The sequence below is a fragment of the Hyalella azteca genome, unplaced genomic scaffold, assembly GCF_000764305.2.
Source record: "Hyalella azteca isolate HAZT.00-mixed unplaced genomic scaffold, Hazt_2.0.2 contig16118, whole genome shotgun sequence".
In the NCBI taxonomy this organism is placed as follows: domain Eukaryota; kingdom Metazoa; phylum Arthropoda; class Malacostraca; order Amphipoda; family Hyalellidae; genus Hyalella; species Hyalella azteca.
The window spans coordinates 3,093-21,149 of record NW_025945945.1 but is presented as its reverse complement, the minus strand read 5'-3'; the positions used below and the strand labels follow the sequence as shown (position 1 = coordinate 21,149).

General features: G+C 35.4%; 1 protein-coding gene across 1 annotated transcript; it reads left to right on the top strand.

Moving 5' to 3' along the window:
* Positions 1 to 7,535: 7,535 nt before the first annotated feature.
* Positions 7,536 to 17,607, top strand: LOC108671159 (solute carrier family 25 member 35-like). Its single transcript, XM_018158644.2, has 7 exons — positions 7,536 to 7,907; positions 12,449 to 12,502; positions 12,791 to 12,946; positions 13,128 to 13,194; positions 13,810 to 13,961; positions 14,208 to 14,322; positions 15,130 to 17,607. The coding sequence occupies exons 1-7, from the start codon at positions 7,743 to 7,745 to the stop codon at positions 15,339 to 15,341; spliced, it is 921 nt and encodes a 306-aa protein (XP_018014133.1). The 5' UTR covers positions 7,536 to 7,742; the 3' UTR covers positions 15,342 to 17,607.
* The last annotated feature ends 450 nt before the right edge of the window (positions 17,608 to 18,057 follow it).

Here is an 18,057-nt window from a genome sequence, read left to right as displayed (position 1 = left end):
CTCGATTAGATCTATCTGAATTGACTTATTTGAAATAAAAAATAAACATACTTGAATCTAGCTATGTCAGAAAATTTTAAGGCATTTATTTCATTTGCATTTTATTTTAGAATTCGGATGACACACAACGTTTTGTAGCTCTACATGCGGAGGCGCCAGTACGAAAGACAACTGCTTTAGCCTTTTTAGGGAAAGATTCAGTAGGGAGGAAGTAAATGCACGAACGTGTGATCATTGCTGGCAATTTTTTTTATTAATTAACTTGTGTCTCAGGTCGCTTGTAAACTTCAAACCCTGGAACTCGTGAGCTGTAATACGTGAAAGTTATTGTAAAAAGTGGACTCTTACATTTCATGTATCAATGACGTATCCGTGCCTTATCAAGGGTGCCTGTTAGAGGGAGGAGCGGTGCCGTTGGCCACAAATATAACTCTTAACAGGTCTCGGACAAATTTACGGCCGGAAAGGTTTTCTTAGTGTTTTTTATGTTTTTTTGTGTGTTTTCAATGGAACCTGTTTAATGTGTGTTTAATGGAACCTAATATGCGAGGTTTTCGTTGATTGGCTAGGTTTTTTTTCTATGTTTGGAGTCCTGCGGCCGCGGGTCCGGCCGTAAATTTGTCCGAGAAGTGAATGTATATTCAAAATTTCGTTCAAATCTGTTCAATAGTTTGGAAGAAATTCTTTGAACACTGCGAATTTCGGCCTGTTTCGCAATATATGCGTAACTTAAGAATGAAGGTGAAATTTAAAAAAAAATACGAGCTGAACATCACCGTTAGGTTTCGATGAATACATGTTCCAAGTTTCATAGGGCTGCGTTCATCACCGACATGTGGAACAGCCTACCTGTACCTGATAGGCTGATAGCATCGTTGACGCTCCGAGTATGAACGTCTTCAAAAACAGACTAGGCCTAGACGAAGCTATGCAAGAGCATATGTTCAGTCTTAAAATGCCTAGCAAATTACGGACCAGGCAATAAGTCCAGTTTTGTGAAATACACATTTGTGTTTAACCTTTATCTTTTAAAATTGCAGCGTACTAAATTTCAAGAAAGAGGCGTATGTCTGTCACAGTGTCACTGTCAGTCTGTGGGGGCCCGGGGGCGCTATAAATTCACTAGGGAGCCAAAGGGGGCGCCAGCCTGAAAAAGTTTGGGAACCACTGGTTTAGGTGATGTTACTGATGTATGGAAAGGTTTGTTTGGGTGGAGAGTCGGGGTAAATGTGGAAGTAAGCCGCAAGCGCATGCTGGGTGAAGACTTGAGTGTCCTTGAAGAGTGAAGACTAAACTGACTTGAGCAGTGGGTGCAGGCTCATGGCTGACCAGGCTGAGGCTTCTATGGGCTATGGCTCTAAAATCTAAACATAGTAGACCAGTGAAGTATCATGGAAACCAGCATTAACATACATAAGATATTGGTTTAAATCTTGAAGCGATAAGGAAATGAAAAATGAACTGATTCTAAACAATCTCATGTTTCATGATGTTTGACACAATGGCCATCAGTCCATCACTGCAATTCTGCAAAGAGCCTAGGCCTTATCCCCCGCTTAGTGTGCTTTTTTTTATTGCTAATTTCCATCACTCCTAGCAATCATAATAAATGCATGTGAACTGACAGTGAACTTACATAGTGGCAAAGTACCTAGAGAGTTTTTTAGACTCTCTTTCAAGTTCATTTTTGAGTCCCATAAGTAGACCAGTAAAGTATCCTGGATACCACTGATGTGAATGTCTGTGGCTCTGTGCCATTTGTCGTGTAAGCTATCAGCCATATTGATCGTAATGTGCATACTTCTATTGTTGATCGTTCTATGCCAATCATTGTGCATAGGCCATAATCTGCCATATCAATTTTAAAATGTACATCCATGGCGCCATCATCCGCCATGCCATCACTTGACCGCACATTGCACAACGGCCTTATCAATACTTCAATAGCAGTGCATGTTGGTAGTCTTGGTCTGGGCGTGGGCCACTTGCACATTGTCATGCATAGTGACAAACCAGAGATTTTTTAGAATCAGTTCATTTTTAATTTCCTCATTTACATAAGATTTAAACCAATTTTTTATGTATGATGATGCTGGTAATGTCATGTCAAATGTTATGTGCGTTCTGTGTACTGCTGATCATTGTGCATGGGCCAATGGGCCCTTATCAATTGCAGCGTGCAATCATGGCAAGCCAATCCAGCTTCTTCAACCTCCTGCATCCCAATAATCTGTAATGGATGGATCAAAGGTCACTTAAGAGGCTAAGACTAAACAGAAGCTGGTGTCAGTGGTGTGTGGTCTACTTGTCTTCAACTTCCTCTTTAATCTATTTTCACCAGTCTAGTCAAAATAACTATTCTTTGCTGAAAATAAAAGCCTGAAATTTATGCCATGTTATGACTTGAAAATTTTTTTGTATGTCTATTAGAAATTTTGCATACTAGTCTTGGAATAAATTGGTTTCCTGAAGGCTTAGCACTGAGTTTGCAGAATGTAGGCCTACATAATAAATTCCTCTACTTAATACTCAAAATCATGGTTTAAATCTTGAAGCGATAAGGAAATGAAAAATGAACTGATTCTAAACAATCTCATGAGTCATGTTTGACACAATGGCCATCAGTCCATCACTTGATCTTGATCTTCTACTAGTTGACGGCGTGTTCCACCAGAGGTGATTCTTGCCGTAATCTGCTTATTTATTAAGTCTCAGGGCTGGAATTGACGAGTTTTGCCAATGAATTCTTCAACAGCTTTGCAGATGTGCGGCCAGGCAGGGCAGTTGGAGGTGTCTCCTCCCAGTAGTGAAGCAGTGCAGAGTGTCCACTTTGCAGAGAGTGAACGAAGAATTAAAGACCTACGGCGACGCATTATCGGCAAAATTTTCGCCTTCAGAAGATCTTGCCGACACTCTGATTTTTTTTTCGCACTTTGCTTTTCAACACTTTGGCACAACACGTCTTATCACCATGAACAATCGATGCAAACTCCCAGTCCATCACTGTAATTCTGCAAAGAGCCTATCTCCCACTTAGAGTGCTTTTTTTGAGTGCTAATTTCCATCACTTGTAGGTGTTGTAGCAATCATAATGAATGCATGTGAATGTCTGTGCCATTCGTTATGTAGGCTATCAGCCATATTGATTGTAATGTGCATACTTCTATCATTCTATGCCGATCATTGTGCATAGGCCATAATCCGCCATATCAATTTTAAAATGTACATCCATGGCGCCATGCCATCACCGCACATTGCACAACGGCCTTATCAATACTTCAATAGCCTACATAATGAATTTCTCTACTTAATACTCAAAATCATTCACAGATCTTTTTAAGGTTTATCTACTTGTACCTATTTGTCTTAGCTTGGGTCCCAATGTCCCATCATCTATCTCATGGACCATGATGGACACAAGCGCGACTGCCGACTGGTATGCATTCCTAAAAGGTGAAAAGAGTGAAAATGATCTGAGAGTGGATGGGCAGGCTGAATGTAGAAAGAGTGCATGTAACTGAACGTCGTGAACGAACAATGTTAGCAGAGGCCGTGAAGAAATTCTGAGAAGAAATTGGTGGAAATGGGATGAATGACTTATTTACGCCAAACAAAAACATAAAAATCTGAGTGGCATGGACAAGGAAATTACAAATGAGGAAGTGAAATGAGTGGTAGAATAACCGAAGAATAATAAGACAGCTGGAATGGTTGAGATACCATATGAGATGTATAAGTATGGAGTTGAGAGTGCAATTGTCAGACTGACTGATCTTTTCAATGTTTGGACAAATGAGTGTGTACAGTGTACCTGATGTGTGGAATGAAAGTTGTGTAACCTTGGTTTGCAAGGGTAGCCTACAGGAGCAAAAAGGAACTTGAGAATTAAAGACCGATTGACCTTGCTGACACCAGTGCTAAGATTTTCTGTGCGGTTATGGATGAGCGGATGCAAAGATGTATGAAGAACGGAAGAGTGTTTGATGAAAAGCAAAATGGTTTAAGATACGACAGATGAGTAGAAGATAATGTATATATATGTTGAGAATGAAAAGAGATGGAAAGAAAGTGTACTTGGCTTTTCTAGACATAGAAAAAGCGTATGACCAGGTGTCGGGTGGATAGAGAGCTAATGTGTCAAACACTGGGAAAAATTGGAATGAGTGAAAATTGTGTGAGGCTTGTGAGAAGTATGTATGTAAATACTAGAGCAAAATATAGACTTGGGGGATGTAGAGATACACTGGGTGATGAGCAGGAGAGGGGCACAACAAGGCTGTATCCTGTCTCTGCTTCTCTTCAACCTCTACACAGAAGAGATGGCCATGAGGGTGAGGACAGAGGAGAATGGATGTTTGTGTGCGACGTGCGTGTAGGCAGCAAAAGGTTAAAAATTCTTCTGTATGCTGATGATGCTGTGATGATGAGTGAAAATAGTAAAGAACCACAGAGTATGCTGGGTTGTGTGCCTGTGTGACTGCACATGGGAGGGACTTCAATGTGCGATTCAGTGCTGAGAAAAGCCAAGCACTTGTTGTGAATGGATTGATTGAGGATATGAGCAGAGTGTGGATGTTGAGGGAATGAAATTGTTAAGACAAACGAGTATAAGTACTTAGGGATGTGTGTGGACCGTGAAGGATGTCAGTGAACAAAGGCCGCAAATTCAAGCAAGGTGAACCAATGGTTGAGTATACTTGGAAGTGCAGCAACAGTGAGAGTGAGTAAGTATGCAGTATAACCAGTATTGAGGGAATTGTGGAAGAGTGTGGCAGTGCCTAGTATTATGTATGGTTTGGATGTGATAGCATATAGTGATAGTGAGCTATATAAATTGGAATTGGTACAGAATAGAGTGGCGAGATTGACACTAGGAGCCCCCAGGTGGACTGGGGTATAGGCCCTGAGAGGAGACATGGGATGGAGTACCTTTAAAGAAAGAAGAATGAGAGCAGTTTTGAGGTATAAAGTGAGACAGGAGCGAATAGACAATGAAGGTTGGGCACGAAAGATGTATGCGTAAGTGTGGTATGCATGAAGCATGGGTGCGCCAAAGGCCCACTGGGCCAAAGGACGAATGGGTGGTGACAGTACGGGGTGCAATTGGTATAGAGTGGGAGGAAAAAGAGTGGAAAAGAGAGATAAATAAGCAAGTGAAAGACTATAGCTGAGCATGTGGAAGCAAGGAATGGAGGATAAGGACACTCTAAGACTATCAGATGAAAGTGATGCCAAAATATGAATGTATGTATGATGGTGGTAGAGGTGGGGACCTTCTGTTTTGTGTTAGGGCAGGGGCGCTAGATGTGAATGGACATACATACAGGTGGAAGGAGTGGAGGGAAGATAAATGTTTTATGTGTGATGGGGGATGAGAAGGAAACTGTGGAGCACTTGTCCATGGAATGTGGGGTGTGTGAGAGAGAGGGACTGTCTATGGTGGAGGTGATTCTGAATGAGAGAGTCAAGATTAACAGCATGGGGTATGAGATAACAAGCAAAGAGTGGATGGCAATGATTGTGGGTCTGCCTGAGGGAGCAACTGTGGCTATGTTTGAGAATGTGAAGAGATATTTGGAAAATGTGTGGAGGATGAGGGAGAGAAGAAGGATGATAAGAGTGGGGTCTTGAGGAGTGGAGAGGAGAGGGTGGGAAGACAAATGTGACTGTGCAAAATTATTTTGGTATGTTGTTTGCTTTTTTTTAGGATGTTGCATAGCAAAATTGTTACGTGTTTTGCTTTTTTTTCTTAGGATTGCTGTGAATACATTTTAGTTGAACTGTTTTTAACATAGGAGTGTGAACTTCTACTTTTTTGATGCTAGTAAAAAGAGCTTTTATGCAGCATGTATGACCGATTTCAAGGTCGTGACTGGAGGTCACCACGCACCCCAATTCCAATCCATATTCATGATATTGGCATAGAGCTGATAGAGGGAAACACATTTTCTGGCCATGTTACTTGATTAGGTTTTCCTTATCACGTGTTATCTTATTGATAACCTTCTGTTTTGACTAATTTCTTCCAAAGTAACTGCTAGTCTGCTTATTTACTCTGCTACCATCCTACTCCCACTCTTACTCTCTTAAGACTCTCTTAGTCTTAGTAGTAGCATAATAGCATTGCCATTCAAAAATGTCATGTTTTAAGTTCCTAACATTTAAACAATAAATTCATAGTGGTAAAGGAGAAAATTTTTTGTTGCCCTTCTCCAAGTTTATTTTTGAGTCCTGTAAGTAGACCAGTACTGTCAGCATCAAATGGGGCAATAAGGGACAGGCAGGGTAAATTGGTACAGATCTCCAACATTTCATAGAAATGTTGTAGCAACTAAACAAATTGGAATATTGCAAAATTAAAAATAGTGGTAAGTGGTGTAAAGTTCAAAATTTTTCCTATCTATGTAGCATAAAGCAAGATGATAAATCATACAGTTACTACCTCTAAAAAATCTCCCAAAAAAGTGATAGTGAGATTTTGGTAGAGTACTAAAGTCTGTAGCAAAAAAATATTTGTTGTATTAAAAAATTTTACTTCCATAGAAGTTGCATACAGCCACTGGTGTTGGCTTAAAAACGTGATTGACAGAATTTGCATAGCTCATTCCACATAAGAAAGGGCCATTTCTGCACAATGGGGTAAAAAGAGACACCCCAAAAAATGCATTCACAGTAGAACCTTGGTTAGCAAAGGCTCCAGTTAACAAAAAATAAATTAACAACAAAGATTTTTGATTACATTTACCTTGCTCAGCAAAAATAATTTCACTTAGACATTATAAAAGCAGCTTGCAATTTTTTAAAAATAGCTCATTCCACATAAGAAAGGGCCATTTCTGCACAATGGGGTAATAAGAGACACCCCAAAAAATGCATTCACAGTAGAACCTTGGTTAGCAAAGGCTCCAGTTAACAAAAAATAAATTAACAACAAAGATTTTTGATCACATTTATCTGAAATTACCTTGCTCAGTGAAAAAAATTTCAATTCACGAAAAATTAATGCATCATTGGTCGTCACAAAATTATGCATAGAATGTCTTGATAGAATTGTGCACCGGGCAACATAGAATGAAAAGTAATCAACCTAAACTATGATTTATTTCTCCAAAAAATGTGATGGTTGTCACTAAAATATTCCTGTCTGTTTTACATTTGTTTTTTAAAATCTTGTATTATTATAATGAATTCACTTGACCCGATTAAAATAATGTGAAATTACAAGCCATCCTGTAAGCTTACAGATTTGGAAGAAATGCTATACTGCTGCTGATATGAAGCGTGCAGTGGACAAGGTTGTTTTCAATGCTCAATGGCATGTCCATGGATATGGTAATATCGCATCAATAAAGCGGTAATGTATGTATATGATAATATAATATCAATAAAAGAAAAACAAGTAAAAATCACAGAAAATGTCATTTATTCTACCTCTACATCATCAACAAAGGAAAAGGAGGACTTCAGAGTACCTCTAGTAATGGATAAGTACACTCTGCATACTTCAAACGTTTTAAAATTAAGTTTTATTTCAAGTCCCCCTTATTGCCCCATTCCCAGGAGTTATTTGGGAGGCTTTTATGTTGCGCCTGGCACCTTAGGAATAGCATATGAAATTAATCCACACTTTCACTTAGGAGCTTTTGATACTAACATTTAGTATTAATACAAAGTCTTCGATACATTTGAAAATGAATTATGGTTTATGTTGTATCTTTTAGTTAGGTGCCATTAAAAAAAATATGGATTTTCTGATTAGTTCTGTAGCAGCTGTTGGAGCAGTGATAATAACCAATCCTTTGGATGTCCTCAAAACAAGACTACAACTTCAAGGGGAACTGAAGGCATCTGGAGAATACCAAAAAGTCTACAAAAATGTTCTACAAGGAGCTGTTGATACAATAAAGGTATATTTTAAAATATCTATTGTCATATTTTTGTATGCATTTAGGTTAATAATCAAATTTATTTATTTGACTTACAATGGCTTTAATTAATTAGTTGCCTGCCATCTGAACAGCCTTTAATTACTGACCTACAATTGCTTATTTACGGAGTAGCGAGAAATATCTACTGACCTTCAACTGGGTATTTACTGAGAAGTGAAAAATATCTGCTTGCCAACTGGAAACCATGACTCTCTTGCCATTTTTAGGATGTAGTTCTTGCAATTAGCAGTTGATTTTTAGAGTTTGGTTCAGTTGTCTAACAATCTGTACAGCGATAATTTTTGAACTTGGTTTAGAACTAGAAGTTTTTACCTGGACTCTGGTCATCCATCTTGTCTAACCGGGCATACCAAACAAAAAAAAAAAAAAAAATGGGGACAGATATGTATAAACATCCTGCAATGTAAAGAAACTTTTATATACGGTATTTATCTATTAGAAAAACCAGTAGTATACCTTTTTGGATTTTATTTAAATAGGTATTGTTCAAAATTTGTTGAACACTTGTGCAATACTAATAAAAAAATTAAAGTATCATATAAAAATGCTGCTAAATATGTCAACATTACATTCACCTTCTTAGGCATTACTTTGATCCAATGGGTTGGGAAATTATGGTGGTTATCGGATTTGTAGCAGACAAAATTATTTTTTTTTTGTAATTGAAATGTTTTTAATTTTCAAAATTATTTATTCTGTCAATTGATTCATTCATTGTCTCCAACTTTACGCGAGTGTACAAAATTTCAGATTGATTGGGCAAGTAGAAGTGTGTTAAACATATATTATAATATTTGTAGCAGACAGATAAACAAACGAGAAGTGAAGTTAAGGAGAAGTGTTGTAAAATCAACTTTGCTATTATATTATATGTCATAACCAATTACTGTATGTTAAGCAAGTTTTTTTTTTCTTTAGTTTTGATGCATCAGCATTGACTTGTTTTTGTTCAGATGATTTTGTCAATAGTTTTTTACTGCAAGCAGAACAAACTTATTTTGTTCTTCAGTGTTCATATGCAGTTTGTTGTATTCATTATCAGTGCAACAACTCATTTGTCTATGTCATTGATGTCTCCTAAGCAATGAGCAGCAGCTTTTGCATGCCCTAAATGACATTCCTTCAATAGGAACTGCAATTAAAAGTCAAATGGTCAGCTCAAATGGTCAAATGTTTATAGTAAAACATGACAGCAACTACAATGAGGTCTGTCAACATAAAAATTTAGGTGTGAATGAATTTTATGCAGAACCATGCTACTGAAAAATGGAAGTTCAAATTTTTTTTTTCAAATTTATTTGCAAGCTTCTGAGCAAAGCTTAATGCATGACACTACCGTAGTGTTTTCTTGAGAGCAAATTTACTGCAATTATGTGATTATAGAGCCATGATATTGGAGTAAAAATCAGAAATTCACCAATCTTGAAAANAAAAGCATGTTTTTTTTAATTTTTGTTCTATGATGGTTTGGAGGAGGCCATACTAGCTGTAGCTGGTGACATCAGCTGACTGGACAGACTCTGATTTGCCTCCAGGTCTGGGACAGAAGTCTTGTCTCGGTTCATACGTTTATTCCGGGACAAATTTTACCCTCTGTCCCATTATTTTTTTTCCAGAATTTTCGCGTCTCGTTTCATCTGTTCCGGTTCATTTCGAGAAAATTATTTCGAGACGCAGAAGTCTATTGGGATGTTTGGCAGTAATGTGCACTATTCAAATTACTTTACATTGTAATGTGTGTTATTAAAATTTTTATTCTATGGTATGTTTAGAATTGAAATGGTTAATCCAATGCAGCTGCAACCTAACACTAAGCCATGAATGGCAAACCCATCATTTATCCATTGACATACAGTGATAAAAAAATAAGAGAAATGCCTTACAAATCCCAAAAATATAATTTTATTTTGGTATAGGTCCACCTTTTACGGCAATTACATTCTCAATTCTGCACGGTATTGATTCAAACAAATTTTGAATCATTTCCAAATGAATTTTAACCCATTCTTCAGTTAAAAAATTTGTAAAATATCTCTNAATGAGACTAAACTTGTTTATGAAATGTTCCATCGTAAGAAGTTATTAACTGTTATTTAAAACTAATCGTTCAAATCTGTCCCGAGTAGCCCCGGTTGACGGTATATAATTGAGAAAACAATGCCATTTCTACTACTCAATCACTTTATTCAAGTTACAATACTATGGAAGCTAATAGAAACAGGAGTATTGTGTCATTGTGCAACTTTTTAAATTTTATTTCAACATCAATTCAAAAGTACCTACACTGCACTGTCTTCATTCACGATTCAACTTTCAATGCCAGATTCTGAGAAAATATATGAATGCCGTTGTAAAACAAGTGTAGGAGTAGCCTAAAGTATTGTCTGAGAAAATAAACTATATATTAAAACATTGGCTGCATTACAATGGATTAAATTTTAAATTTGATTTGTCAAATTCAATTTGATACATAAGCCTATGATATGAGTGATTGAGCATTTACAATAATTGTCAAGCTAAGCATTCATATTTTGGTCAAAGATTGGGTTGTGAATGTTCTGCCATTATCAACCTTCTCATTCAAACTGAAAAAAATTATAGCAAACTGTGATGATGTGCATCACACTGCTGTGTTAATTAAGTCAGTTAGTTGATTATATGCATCAAGATTGTGTGTAACTTTGCAATTAATGGAGACAGTAGTGCCAACATACCAATTTAATTGAAACTAATTTTAAAATTTGCTATGACAAATTGTATGGAACAAAAAAAAATAATGTTGAAAATGTTATTGATTAAATCAGAATTTGATGAAAATTGAGGGATTTTTGAGATAGCTGATATAGGCTTTGCTGATAGAATTTGCTTTGAGAATGACCTCCCAAATGCCAGACTAGAAGGCAAAAAAACTAACAGAGCAACCTGGAATCAAAGTGAGGAAAGATGAAATGACTTTAAAGCAAAAAATACATTGTCTTCAACAACAATATTCACAAAATATTAATGACATGTCACCAAACTGATTTTTCATGGTCATTATCAAAATCTAGTTCAGGATTGTAGTTATAAGTAGCAGCAGCCCTTGTTATATTCAATTTAGGTATCCTTATTACATTAATCAACTCTCATCATTGATACATGGTATTTCTTTCAAGGAAAGTGCACTGCATTTGTTAATAATTTAGATTAGTTGGTTGGGATTTTTATATCATTTACTATTTTTATTCATGAGTCAGCACTGATGTTGCATTCCAAAATATTGTGATGCGCACTACTGGGTATTTTCTAATTTTTTTCTGGGTCTCTATTGTTACTAATATATATCATTTACACTAATTTTGCAAGAAAAGAGAAGGTTATGGCTTGAAAATTAATTCATGAGCATTTGTTGTTTCATTTTAGTAAGAAAATTTTGGTTTACCATTTTTCTGATTTTAATGGGCCAAAAATAGTTTTGAATGAAATGCTGGTGTAGGGTCCTGTAATTAGAAGCATTTGCATGCATTTTGTATTTTTAAGTAGATCATGCCACCAAAGCATACAAAGTTTTCTCTCAAATTTTATGTTATACACAAAATTTTTCTGTCTGTTGAAAGTGTCAACCACAAAAGACTTTCTGTTGTGTATGATGGATATGTGTGTCTATATGTAGGTAATCCATGTACAATCAACCACTATGCACAAGCTTGAGCACTGATTGCTGCAATTCAATCAATACTGAAAAGCTGCTTCTTTTACTGATATCTTGTACCTCATAGTCATAAGTCATACTATGTTCCGTGAATAAAAAATTTCACTGCTCCAAAGTCATGTTGGGTACTAAGTTAGATTGTATTTTATGCTAATTCAACATTAGAGTAACAATTTGATTTCCTACAACCAGTACTTTTTGGAGAGGACCCAATGGCAAAATTTCTGTTTGCATTTTGTCAGCTTATGTACGTACTCAAAGTTGCAAAATGTAAGATTGAACAAAGACATGTAATTGAAGCCATGGGCTTTTAATACAACAAAAATATGCGAAACACAAATTATAATGTTTAATGAAAATATCAAGTTTTCTGAACTTTGCTGCATAAGTTTCTGCACTCTAAAAACAATAGCATATCTTGTCTATGAATTGTTATTGGTTCTTCTTGAAACAGTTAATGCACATTGAAATTCCTTTGTACTACCTAAGTACATTATATTTATGACTGAGTTTAAATTGATTCTTGTTGAAATGCAAACATTCAGTGTTGTGGTAACTGGAGATCATAATACATAATTAATAGCCTGTGTGAATAACTTACTTTTAAAGCCTTAAGTTGATGAAGTTATAGAACAGCAAAATTAAAATTTTCAAATTTTCAAATATGTATAAGATATTTCAAATATGTATCAAATATGTATGATGAGCTGCCAGATTATTTATTTATCTTGAATATTTTAATTTAGAGCTGAAAAATCTTGGATCATTTATTTATTTGCATTTATTACCGATTTAATCTCTTTTTAAGGCTGAAGGTATACGAGGACTGCAGCGTGGAGTGTGGCCTGCTTCTTGCTACCAAGTTAGTGATGAGATAAGTTCAATTATTGATTTCATAGTCTTGAATTTTTCAATTCTTTGTTGTATAATTCATAGTATTTTGTGTTTTAAGATTCATAAAAATCAATATACCTATGTAATAGGAAGTGGATCCAAGTGTAATTAATGAGCCTTAGGTTTGAATTATATTAAATTGTGAAGAAATTTGCACAGTTAATTGAGAAGAATCATGAAAATACTTTTAAATATTGGAGTTTATAATCTAATTATGGTAATTAAAACTGTACTCCAGACAATTATTGTTTGCCAGATTGTCATGAATGGCACCAGATTATCTCTGTATGAGAAACTACAAGTGAATGGCTTCCTGAATGATAGTGATGGCAAGTTGTCAAGCCTGAAGTGTGCAGCTGGTGGGGCTACAGTGGGAGTTTTAAGTGGCTTCATTTCAAGTCCTTTGTACATGGTGGGTTTTATTTCTGTCCAATACATCAATTTGTGAAGATTTTATCAAGGCTGAGCAAAGCTTTATCTAAATTATCATCCCTAAGAATGCTTGCTTGTCTCTGTCTCTGTCTCTGATATGAAAATAACTGAAATAGTTTCCAATGTGTAAATGTGCTCAATGATTTTTTTTTATTATTCAGGCTAAAGTGCAACTACAGAGCCAAGCAGACCCAAAACTTGCTGTTGGTACACAACATCATCATCAAAGTTGGTCATTACCACGTTATATAATTTCTCAAATTTACATATTCTTAGTATGTGTTGAACTTTGAGACACACTATGTGAACAGAAATTTAATCTCTTCCTCTCTGTATAATTTTATTCATGTGACATACTTTCTACTTATTTCATATATTAGGCCATGTTGACTCAGGTTGAAAGCTCAGAATTATGTTTTCAGTGCTAGTAGCTGTTCTGTAAATTATTTTATATTCAAATTTATTTTATGTATTTAGGTAATATTGTCAAGGGGTGAATCTAGTGAGCTTATGTTAAACATGTCAAGTTTTATAATTAAGTTAGGTTTGGATTTGAAAGAGTTTTTGTCCATGTATTTAACACTGGAGAGGTATAAATTTTGCTTTAATATTGTCTACATGATTGTACAATATCCCTGTAATTCTCAGCAATTTCGAAATATTCTCTTACTTTTATTTGATATCTGGTTGATGCATATTAAAAGTTTAAGTTAAATATATGAGGGCATACAATTTTTAGAAGTACTACTATGGTTTTTCTCAATCGTGATTTTACTAATGTATGAATGATTGATGTGTTAATATTTTATATTATTATAAAATATTTTTGATCATTGTCCCAAGATGTTTTTGGAGCTTTGCGGAATGCAGTCCACAAAGGTGGCGTGCTTGGCCTTTATCGTGGAGCTTTCACATCCATTTTTCGTGTGGGGATTGGTTCTGGTGCGCAACTTCTCACCTACAGCAAGTGTCGTGATGCTCTGCACAATGCCGGAGTGAGGCTCATTTGCTGTTTAAATTTTATAGTCGTCATAATGGCTGCCGGTGATACATTGTACTTTATCCTATTTTTTATCTGTATTAAAACCATGCAAAATATAAAAAAATAGAATCCTGAACCCATTATGGTTGATAAATTATTTTTACAACTAATAATTAGCTTATAATTTTACATTATTATTTTTCAGTTGCTTTAAATTTGATTCACTAGTGTTAATTAACTATTTTTGTTGCCCCCTCAGGTGTGTCCAATGAACTCCTGGAGCAATGCACTGGCAGGAGCCATGCTGAGTGGCATGGCAGTCACGGCAAGCATGGCGCCTTTTGATGTCCTCTCCACTAGGTTGTACAACCAAGGTAAAGCCAGTCAGCGTTTTGTGGAAGTCAGTTTTTCAGTCATTGTTGCCAACTAGTTTTGTTGGCAAGAAAGTTGGCAAAAACTTTGTTTTTACCAACTTTGTTGGATGTAATATTCGGGTAATGCTGTAGTCCCCTTGCAAGGCAGTTTTTTTAGTTAATGTGGCACACTAGAGCCTGGTTTTCTGTTGTTAACAATAGAATTTTTTCTCATCTTTATAGCAAATAAATTATTGTTGGGCCAGAATCAAGTTTTAGAGCCATTTGTGTTCCGTAAGAACATTATTCATCACTATGCAACATTATTCATCACTATGCAGCATTATTCATCACTATGGACTCAAAAAGGTTGGGGATACTATGAAGAACCTTCCAGTATGCATGGTTGGTCTATAAAGTAAAATATTTCTATGATTTTTTATACAATTTCCTTTGCACTTAAATCATTTTTCAACACTACTTAAGCAAATAGAATTATTATAAATTCACTCGATTCATCAATAATTTTCTACTATGTTTCAAACTAAATTGTGAATGAACTGAGTGTAATGACTATTTTCTTGTAATTCTCCTGTTATAAACTTATGGTGAAATTAACATGTATATATTTGATATACCGGTATATACATTTTAGGATTTTTTGGAGGGGGATATTGCTTCAGCTATTATAAATATTATTACTTCATACATAGTTCTTGTCTTTAAGAAGTATTTTTCTATTTTATTTAGGAATTTTCTGGAAATTTTTCCTGAATGGAAATTTAGTTCAATATTTAAATGAAATTTAGTTAAATATTTACATTTCAGGAGTGAATGCACAAGGCAAAGGACTTCTTTACAGAAACCTGGGCGATTGCATCTTCAAGATCGTCAAGAAAGAAGGACCTTTGGCCCTATACAAGGGCTGGACGGCAGTCTACCTCAGGATTGGTCCACACAGCTTCTTATGTCTTATGTTCTGGGACATTCTTAAGAATTTACATAAAGATTACACTCGAAAAACAAAACAAGTCGCATGATGGTTTAAAGACGTTGAACTTTTTCTTACCTTTTCATCGACCTCCTTTATTGGAAGGAGATTTATCATTCAATGGCAATTCGGTGTTGGTGAAACTATTGTTAGGTTCTAGGTGGACCAAGTTTACACTGGCTTATCATACAAGCCTGACATATGGATCTTATATTTTAAATCAATTTGCTCATTGGACAAAATCTGTTCAACTCTGTGATTAACTTTTTACCATTGCAATGATAATCAACTGGAAGGTACGAGCGTCTCAATTGGCTTACATTCCATGACGTAGAGTTAATGAAGTTGGTTCGTTGACTATTCACGAGTTTTATGTGTATTATTTGTTATTTTTATGTGTAATTTAGAAATTAATCTATAATACTAGTTATTTACTTCAGGTGTGTAAAAATTTTATTCGTTATTTGTTCTGTTATCAATATGATTTAAAGACATGATGAAAATTTTTTATTTCTATCTCTAGTGTAATTTTTATTGAATCGAATTCGATACCTATTGTGTGAATATCTTATGCTTTTTAAGAATCTTTAGCTTCTATGAGATGGCTTCTATGTGATACGTTGCTTAAAAAATTCAATAGACATCGTAGTATTGGTATTTACTTTTTTAGTGGTCTAAGCACTATACCGTGTGATTGTCTTGTGGTTCGTTGCCACCAGCCAGTGTGTTCAACAGCTACTCTTAACCCGTTCTCTCATGAATTTCGTCGGATAATGAAAATTATTTTTCTATGCTATTATATTACAATATTTTTTGATGCTTCTTGGGCATAGAATAACACCACTGAACATATGTCACACATGTATACAAAGCCATTAAATTTTAATATATATCATGCGTATTGTAGACGTTACATTATTAGACAAAAGTATTGCAATGTGACTAATAATGGCCTTATTATAATAACTTCACATGTTAATGGTAGGTATATTATTGTTTGTAAAGGGAGTGTTTGGATAAAGTTCTATCTCTAAACAAAAGTTTATTTTACAGTTTGATATACCAAGTCTTGATTGATGAAATCATCATTTCCAATGCCTAATATCTATATTTCTTGAAAAATGCCCACAATATCTTAGAGCGCCATTCAACTGTACTACTGTAGGGACAGCAACACAAACTGTCACGTTTTTTTTTTTTTACTTATGGCTACAGGAGAACGGGGAGTTTTGAGTTACCATGTCAGTTGTGATTGAAGAGGACTGAGGCCGTAAGTGTGAACCTTATTGCTGCCGCTCTAATTTATACAGTGAGGCCATTGTGGGCGTCTTGAGTTTTATTATATTGTAATTATTGCGTAATAACTTTCAATTATACGAGAATACAGCAATGAAAGCACATTTTATGTGACTTGACGTACAAGGCCAGTGTTGGTTGTAAATTTTATGCGATTATGTGTGCGCAGGCTATTCTTTGTACTTGAAGTTTATTGCGCTTGAAGTTTTGGTACATATTAATATGTGATCATTGGTTTATTGATGGGTGAATTTTTAACGGCTCTGTTATTTTTCGTCATTGCAGTTGCAGAGACGTACCTAAGGATCTAATTGTGTTATCGATCGACAGTTGTGTGGTATAATTTATGTCAGAAAAGGCTTTTGTGATATGATCACACAGACGCTCAGCTTGGTAATGTTTATTTTATTCATGTTATGTGTGATCTATTCATCTTTGTATATGTATTATATATATATGTCTGTTATTGTAAGTGATGGTTATTTGCAGATGATGCATCAACCTCCAAATAAGCATATTTTGACACGCGTTTGCTAATGAAGGGAAGTATTATCTTGCTGTTAAACACAGCAAGTATATTTTTATCTGTAATTATTTTTCTTTTTGACTGTTGCATTATTGTAATATTAATGAATGCTTTACTACATTTGCAACCCGTACTGCGACGCACGGTCCTCCTTAGATGTGCGAGATTTTTTTTAATACGTTGTAATAAAACAGGTTCATTTTATTGCAAATACAGCGTGTCACGGTCCTAGTATGAAAAGTTTGAGTACTAAAAACTTTTTAAATGGTTTTGAATTCTGTACGGCGTATAGAAAATGGCAAATGGTCATAATGTGAATGATTTTGGGCTGACAATTAGCTGAAAGTCCTAAAGTGACAATATATCTCGAGTATTATACAATTTTTGTGGGCCAGTAGTTGCTTATAATAAACTTGCTAATTAAAAGAGACAAGAAGTACAAACCTTTTCTCTGTTGCTTTTAGTAATATTGTCTAGTAAACTTGCAAAGCTCTCCAATTTATTATCCGCGAGCGCGACCAATCTATTCTCAGTTTCTCTTTTCAATGCTACACTACTATTGCTCTTGATGATCGATTCGTAAATATGTTCATTATATAAGCGGCATTAGATACTTCTAATTTCTCCTTTCTTTAAATTATTCTACAAAATGATCTGTAATTTTCGAGCCAGTCAGAAATGTATCTTGCGCATATCAAGTTTGAAAAGCTTACCTGATTTTGCCAATAATCTCACTTTCTTAATTTATGCTTTTAACCTATCCTTGCTCGCTTACAGGCATAGTATTGCGAGCATTCGTTGACATTTCCTCGTATAATTGTTAGATTAAGCGAAATGCCTACATTTTCGTGCACCTAAGATACGTAAACCGGGGCAGTGCAAACCGTCATGGTCTCGAGGAAACGTATGCTGCAGCGTTCACAATTTAACCGGAATTACCATT